The sequence below is a fragment of the Leiobunum rupestre genome, chromosome 10 (assembly GCF_980474605.1).
Source record: "Leiobunum rupestre chromosome 10, qqLeiRupe1.1.hap1, whole genome shotgun sequence".
NCBI lineage: Eukaryota > Metazoa > Arthropoda > Arachnida > Opiliones > Sclerosomatidae > Leiobunum > Leiobunum rupestre.
The window spans coordinates 10563806-10572451 of NC_143393.1; the positions used below are offsets into that span (position 1 = coordinate 10563806).

The following is an 8646-nucleotide window of genomic DNA, read 5'->3' on the forward strand; positions in this document are numbered from 1 at the left end:
TGGTCCTCAGTTGTATACTATTCAGTGTTCTAGACGCTGATCACTATCCATGGTGTAATGCCATACCACCTGCACATTTCCTTGTCGTCACGCATGTAGAGTCCTGCGCCGAGTGTCCTGCGCCGCCGATAAAAATATAATTTTCCTTTTTGATTTGGCTTTATCCCACCCACCCTTTGCTGGTTTTTAAATCATCTCTCTTTGTCTCTGAAGTCCCAGTTTGTACTGTGTAGCTATAATTTTCGATGTGAAAATGCATAATAATAATGATGCATCTAGGGACTTTTAATGCCATTAAATCAGGGTTACAATACATAAGAGGGTGGTGGCAAGCCTACCATACCAACAGTTCCCTACATTAACTATGACCGTTAACCTCAACAAGGTTTTTTGGAAAGAGGAAACCGAAGAACTAGGGTCTTAAGTCAACTAGTGAGGCCAATTACCGGTGGCCGGGTTAAATTAAATCAGGTCCAAGCGCCCCCTACATAAATGAAAGGTACGTTAGCGATTTACGCCATTGACATCAAAAGTCGCGATTCAATTTAAATATGTTTTTCACGAAAAATCAATACAATCAAAAGTAAATGAGCCGAAGTTATCAGATTGCTTACTCCCCGTGTTGGAGGCGTTTTCCTTATGAAGTTACATCTTCACCTCAAATTTTAAATTTTGCTCGCTCCTAGGCCGAAAAAAGGTTTTTGTTTATATGAAAACATTTTTTATACATAGAAAGATCTATACCCACAATTATCAAGTGCAATTTATCGCGTCAAAAGACGGGGATGTAAATTAGCTTTTATTTGACTCGATTTTATCATTATTTTTATAAGGAAAACGCCCTCTAATTCTGAGCACTATTTCGATAACTTTGGTTCATTTACTTCTGATACAATTCCTGATTCGCTTATGGCAGACTTATGGATTTAGTAATTTGCAGTTTAGTTGGTACCTCGCGATCACGAGATATTGTTTCCATGGCAACCGGCACCTTTTCAACAGCGCAAGGTTTATAATAATATTTAGATCCACTAATAGTAGATTTTATAAAATGTCTTTACGCTTGCCCAACTTGTTGAAATGTTACCCTGGAATAGTTCAGCCAATGCCTAAGAATGAGTTCATGAGCTCTTCAGTGGGAGAGAAAGCGGATCCACAGCTGTAGCGGGGAGGCAACATTTCAACAATATGGCCAGGTTATTTTATAAAAAGAACTATTGTATGTTCCGTATGAAACAAGATCTTATTGAAGTTGTTTCTATGGTAATTTTATACAGAGGCATACTTATAAGGGATTATGTTACATATGATATTAGTGGTAATGATGGAAGGAAGTTTTATTTCTGACGACGAAGAACCAACTGAAGAAATTGAAATTGACAAAGAATTAATTATTAAATTAAAATTTAATCATATAGCGACTAAAACCTATAAACTAGCCAAAAATAATTTACAGACGCTGGTAAATTATTTCGACATTCGTACAAACATAAGTGTAAAATATTGTTACATAAGTGTGACACTTCCTATTCTTCACAAGAAAAAGTTTTACTGAGAGCTATTCCACGAGACAGACTGCATTACGGGCTTAAGCCCCATTTTCATGCTCGCTGGTAGCGGATAAAAATCGTCAAAATTCGCTTCCGCCACTCGCAAGCGTGAAAATAAAGCTAAAATATCTGTTTGAAACAGATCGACGCGGAAAGTGAAAAAGTGTTTAGCAGAAGCGGAGTTTGTCGATTTTTACCCGCTACCAGCGAGCATGAAAAGGGGGCTTTTGTCGCCGTTTTGCGTCCCCATGCTAACGCGTCACACGTAGCCTTGACTGCACTTCGCTAGGGGGATATTTTCCTCTTGTGATGACGTCACTCCGTTACTAGCTCTCAGTAAAATATTCCTCAAAATGACAAACTTATAGACTTATGGTACAAATCCCGTACACTCTAGAGAAAAATGATTTAAGAAATTTTAAAATTATTTTGAAAATCCCGAATTCTGCGCGAAAATAAATTAAAAAATCTGGAAATCAACCTAAAAAAAACTGAAATCAAACTAAAAATATATGTTTCTATAAAATTAAATGAGAAAATGAATATAACTAAGAAATAAAACGTGTTCCCGATACGTCACAAAACAGGTGTTAAAAATCCGAAATTCCTCGCACTAAAACAAGAAGTTAATTTATTCGCGACCAAAATGAGACTAGGTGGCGCTAGCTTCTCCGAAGTAGCACCTATGATCTATCGTCTGCTACAGACAAATTAAAAAGTCATAAAAACGGTTTTTCTTAAATAAACTTAAATTTATATTAAAATACAAGTTTCAAAATTTATAAAAACAAATTTACGAATAATGATGAGGAAAAACTAATAGCGTCTGCTTTAGCCGCTACCTATCTAGGTTTCAATGGCGAACCACAGGGGGCGTAGCGATAGTCTTCGGTCGCGAATGGAATGAACTATTGTTCTTAAGCTTTTTAGTACTTTATTGGCACGCGCTTTTCGCACATGGACTTCAAATTCTAAAATCTTTATCGACTATAGTAACTATAGCTAGTGACGTAGAAAAAACATTTACACGTGACCTCCCATATTTTATAGAAGCACCTATTCTTAAATAAAACTAATCAGATAAAATCACTAATGATGGAACAGTTATTGATATTTTTCGGAAAATCAATTATATTTCCTTTTTTACAAAATGTTACGTTAAATTTATATGTTAACTCTTAAACTAAAAATTTGAAGAAAATTTTAATTCAAAGGAATAGTATTTATGGATGAAAATTAAATTAACACGAGCCCTAATTTCTTTGCCATGGATTTTTGAGTTTTATAAATTCAAAGAAGAAATTTTTCACATGGTGAAGGTCGTTAGTGGGTGCTCCCTCCATAACTTCTTAATAGCTTTTTTCTAAAGATAATTACGAATGTATACTCGTCTTAACGCCTACTTCGTCTTCCAAGTGCAACTGTTCAACTTTTCACGAACCTTTTTTCCTAAAGGACAAATCTTATTAGGACCAAGAGCTACAAAAATTGTTAATAAAATGGTTACAATCTAGACCAGGTCAAAAGGTTACACATTGAATCGTAGCTTCTTCAATTTAATCGCAATTTCGAAATTTCAATCTAGATTTAATCATTTCAATCTAGATTTAATCATTTCAATCTAGATTTGATCATTTCAATCTAGATTTAATCATTTCAATCTAGATTTAATCATTTCAATCTAGATTTAATCATTTCAATCTAGATTTAATCATTTCAATCTAGATTTAATCATTTCAATCTAGATTTAATCATTTCAATCTAGATTTAATCATTTCAATCTAGATTGAATCATGATTTAATCCATTCATTCATGATTTAATCCAATTATTCATGATTTGATCCATTTATTCATGATTTGATCAATTTCCTGATTTCATCTGATTTAATCGTGATTTGATCCATTTCATGATTTCTTCTGATTTAATCGTGATTTGATCCATTTCATGATTTCATCTGATTTAATCATGATTTGATCAATTTATTCACGGTCTAATCTGATTTAATCGTGATTTGATCAATTTATTCATGATCTAATCTGATTTAATCGTGGTTTGATCAATTTATTCATGATCTAATCTTATTTAATCGTGATTTGATCAATTAATTCATGATTTAATCTGATTTAATTGTGATTCGATCAATTTATTCCTGATTTCATCGTGATTTGAATAATTTATTCATGATTTAATCTGATTTAATCGTGATTTGATCAATTCATTCATGATTTAATCGTGATTTGATCAATTCATTCGTGATTAAATCTGATTTAATCGTGATTCGATCAATTTATTCCTGATTTAATCTGATTTCATCGTGATTTGACCAATTTATTCATGATTTAATCTGATTTATTCGTGATTTGATCTGATTTATTCGTGATTTGATCAATTTATACCTGATTTAATCGTGATTCGATCAATTTATTCATGTTTTAATCTGATTTAGTCTGTAGGGGTGTCGTTGTAACCAATATAGATCTGCCTCTCGTATTTACCAAAAATGACATTTCAAATTCCCAATTCTCGCGTTTCGTACGCTATAAAACCAACTATAAAATAAAATCTCGCGAAGGAATTCCAACGAGTATTCGCAGCGGCACTTGACGGGTCGAGATCGTGAAACCCTTTTATACTATTGTCAGAAGCCAAACTTCAGTTTGTAGCTCTTGAAACAGTTAATCTTTTCCCGTTTGGAAGCATAAAGGGAGCCATTCCATGATATATGAAAACCGTATTATAAAAAGAACGAGTTTCGGCAAATCGGGAAGTTGTAAAAAATGTTATTCTCTCTCCGTATTCAAATGCTGACGAAGATGAACGGCAAATTGGTTCCTAGCTTTTCACGGCCACTAGTTTAATATTTCGTTACTTCTCGCGTGACCACCCTTTCAGCCTCTTATCTTCGTAGGTGGAGATTTCAGACAAGCGACTTTACACCTACGCTTCTCCCTTCTAGGGCTGTCCGGAAAAAAACCCAGGTCTTTCGTTACAATTTGCATGACCAGATAGGTGGCTTATTACCCATTCACTCAACAAGGAAGATTTTTTTCGCTTAATTTGAAATGTTACGATCAACGGCAATTTTAGATTTTCTCCATTTTTTACATTTGTTTTTCGTGAATTTAAATTGATGAAATAATTTAGATTCCGGTTGGAAATTGGTAACGGGGTGGTGTTGCTCTTGAAAATCTTCATTTTTTGTTAAATATATTTTTAGTTTTGAACTTATATTTTTATTATTATTATATACTTAACACATAATAGTAATATTTATTGAAATGAAGTCGACGTGGAAGTTATGGTTTAGTTAAAATCTTTTAATTTATAACCGCCCAACTATAAATTAAATTTTTAAACTAAATTGTAAGTGATCTAGATGTTTCAACAAAGTAATATCAAATATATCTCAACGTTTTGCTTTTGAATGGGTTTACTAGCACATTTCGAGATTATATTTGTATTAATCTCTGACAGACATTTTTATACCCTTATAATTAAGAGGCCTTGTGATTAAGGTTGAAAATTTTCCAACTTAATTATTATATATAAACGATGTCTGGGAATTTAATACATTTGCGGGTATAGAAACCATCCCCCCACGATATAAATTTCCTGGCCAATGAAATTGCCTATTTTGGCCAATAGCAACCCGAGAATGTAGGAGAAAAAACCAATCAAAAGTGTGAAAAACACGACACTTAACTGACTCAACTCCATAGGTTTTATAAAAAAATCGCAGAAAAAAATCAAATATAATTCCTACGTAAACTAAATTTTAAATACTATAATTCTAGGGTACACTTTCTGGTAATACAATTTACCTTAGGCTAAGCTAACAAATTGTAAATAGATTAGTTTTAGTTATAAACTGAAGATCCGTGATAACGCGAAACGACCTGATTTGATTTAAAATTCTGGTCTTGCTCATCTCGAATGTGTGTCTTTACAAACGATTAGACACCGATTCGAAGTGGCGTTTCTAGTTGGAATGTTATTTCTCATAACTGGGGGCGTCATCGATTTTTGTCATTAAACCTACGAAACATTAAGTACCGTATTTCACGACAATTAGCCTTGAAAATTTGAATTTTTCGCTGATTAAATCAGACCCACGAGCGCGTTATGATCCGTTAACCGATGATGCCGCTGCTCGTAGATATTTATTGATTAATTGCTATATAATAACGACAGAGTTAACAAGGGCTTCGGATAACGACGCGAAGAAAATTGTTCAGAAAAATATGATTAAAGTCAAAGTGGGCGGGAGCTTTTAAGTTTTGTCCGGAGGCTGCCATATCATCAGTTCTGTATCGATGAATCTCGCGAAAAAATTAAACTCATTTTGATATACTATAAAGTGGGTGTGTTACTCGCAAAGATCCGTAGGTTTTTATATCGTCGAAAACTATTTTAGGTGATAGACGAATCGACTTTACCTTCACTATTCCCTATAACTGACGCTGTCTTCTCAACGTGGTAGACTTCGTATATAGAGTGCTCTCTCAGTGGTGGTCACATATTGGAAACGCCTTCATCCCCTGTTATAAAAACATTTGAAGGTAACACAGCGATTTGACCTGGGGTAACCCTCTAGTTTTTCACAATTCTCGAACTTGGAAAACGGTGAAAAGGGGAGGGTGAAATTCGTTTTTTTCCGTTCCACCGGATTGTGTTCTGATCTTGTCCAGTCGGGGGCTCGTTTCCCAAATATAAAAGCGACCGAATTTCATCATATCCACTACATTTGGCATATCGACTTAAATCGGTTTGGTCCAGCTTGCTCTTGTCTTTGGAAACAAAATGTTGTCCAATTCCATTACTCTCGTTTCCGTCCTTGTCGTAAGTTTTGTAAAATATATATTTTCGATTTTAATTTCAACTTTTCCCTTTGAAATTAAATTTTCTAATTAAGTTGTTGTAACGTTGATCTTAATTGAATTGTTGTTGTAGTTTAGATTTTACGTTAAATTTTCCTTTGGTAAAAACCTTTATGTTTAGTTTAGTTTATGTTATACCGCAAGTTCGGTCTAATTTTCGTTAGGTTTATGATTTCTATACTTTTTGGGTCTTATTCCTTGTGGAATATTTTACAAAGAGCTGGGTTAAAATGGCACAGGTTTTCTTTTGTACCGTCTGCCACTAAAGAAATTTGGGAATTTTTTTTTTGGGAATCTCAATTGTTGTTTTAAAGACTATCTTTGGGGCCCTCATATTATCAAGTGGAATTTTGAACTTTAGTTTTTATTTGCTTTTTCTTAAAACTATTGTTAAGTAACTAGAGATTAGAGAGGCACCAGTTAGGGGTTTAGGTAATCCCTTTTATGTGGGTGGGTTATCATAAAAACCGTACGAATATAGTCAGTTCTTAGATTGATTTCTTCTATCAACTTTACCTAATGTACTAAACGTCTCCGCAGTCGACCATCTTGCTTTGCCAAGACTGTTCGAGCACTCCGATCAATGCCAGACCAGCCTATCTGACACCCATCTACACAACGAACTCTTTGGACAGCGGCAAGACGTATTCTTTCGGCTACGATACCAGAGGACAACCGGGCGCTCAGCTTTTCCGTAAGGAATCTAAAAACGCCGCCGGAGTCGTCACCGGCACTTACGGATACGTCGATCCCAATGGTCATTTGAGACAAGTCGACTACTCAGCTGGTCCTCAAGGTTTGTTTGGTGTTCGTTTTTATGGTGACGGTGTAGATTGGCGACATATCGTTGGCTTAATTGTTGACATACATCCGAAGGTTTTCGTGCTACCGGTGACGTGGGTGTTGACTACGAGACGGCCAGAGCTGCTGCACAAATAGCCAAATTGGCTCCTCGTCCACCTACGGGACAGTTGTCTCCTCCTAAAGGCGGATATACCCTTTTCTACCCGCAAGGTCATTACCCGGTGAAGTCAGTGCAGACGGTGCCGTATTTAGGAATCGGACGTCCAGTCTACTACTACGTTTATCCTTGAAATGATCGGTCACTCGTCCAGTTGACTTCGAAAACATCGTAGACTACAATCATTTTATTCTTCTGCCCCAAAACCTCCATTATGTTTGAATCAATAATTTATATCGGATATTCGTGTTGTGTTTAATTTTAATAAAAAAACTGTTGAGCATTCAACCTGTTGTTTCAAATTCATTGGGCATTTCCAAATTTGGGGCCAAAATTTATTTTTATGGATTTACGCTTGTTTTTAAGTTTATAAGTTCCTACGAAAATGACACGCAGCGCTTCTCGTGGTGAGATCACGTGTAACTTGGTTAAAAGTTTTTAACCGCCCCCATTGAAATTAATGTAAAGTTGGTGATAATTAAACGTAAATTAACCTACCAAATGGTATACGAAATATGCCACTGACAATTTTTTCCGTTTATATTAACTTAAATGTAATATAAAATCGTCTTGAAAAATCCTTTATCGCTTTATAACGTTCAAAAATAATATTTTTAATGCGCCATATAGATAATCGAACATCTGCTCGTTTAGGTAAAGTTTGCGTTGTCAACGCGCGTATTAGAAAGCAAAATGAGATTTTAGAAAGTACGTTGTAATTCGGAACGATATTAATACTTTGCGCGAATTTTGTCATCGGTGAATTATAAATATGACTTGAAATAAATTTCAAGGTTTATTTAAAAGCTAGTTTCATAACTTTTCATCCATTGGTTCGTTCACAATGTATCTTTAAAGTAGACGAAAATTTTAAGGCGGTGATTCTTGCGCAGTCTTAAGATTCGGTTTAATCTACCATGGGCCAAATGAATCTACCGTGTATTTTGAAACTCAAAAACCCAAGTACTATCTTTAAATGATGGCGAACGCTAATTGTAATACGAAACAAATAACGAAATACGTGGGATTTTTGGCGTTAAATGGACTTAGAACGTATTTCGTTATTTGTTTCTTATTACAAGGAGCGTTCGGGTTTTTCCGTTTGAAAATACGCGGCAGATTAAACCGAGGCTTAGTACTGGGCAAGATTAACTGCCTTTCATTTGCTTTCTAATACGCGGGTTGGCAACATAAACTTTACCTAGATGAGCAGATGTTCGATTCTCTACATGGCGCGGGGAAAATATTAATTTTGA

The 8646-nt window shown here is 34.9% G+C and overlaps 1 protein-coding gene across 1 annotated transcript; it reads left to right on the forward strand.

Moving 5' to 3' along the window:
- The first annotated feature begins 6302 nt into the window (after nucleotides 1-6302).
- On the forward strand, nucleotides 6303-7657 carry LOC149923632 (adult-specific rigid cuticular protein 15.7-like). The gene is made up of 3 exons (XM_090161221.1): nucleotides 6303-6391; nucleotides 6970-7225; nucleotides 7306-7657. The coding sequence occupies exons 1-3, from the start codon at nucleotides 6353-6355 to the stop codon at nucleotides 7521-7523; spliced, it is 513 nt and encodes a 170-aa protein (XP_090017347.1). The 5' UTR covers nucleotides 6303-6352; the 3' UTR covers nucleotides 7524-7657.
- The last annotated feature ends 989 nt before the right edge of the window (nucleotides 7658-8646 follow it).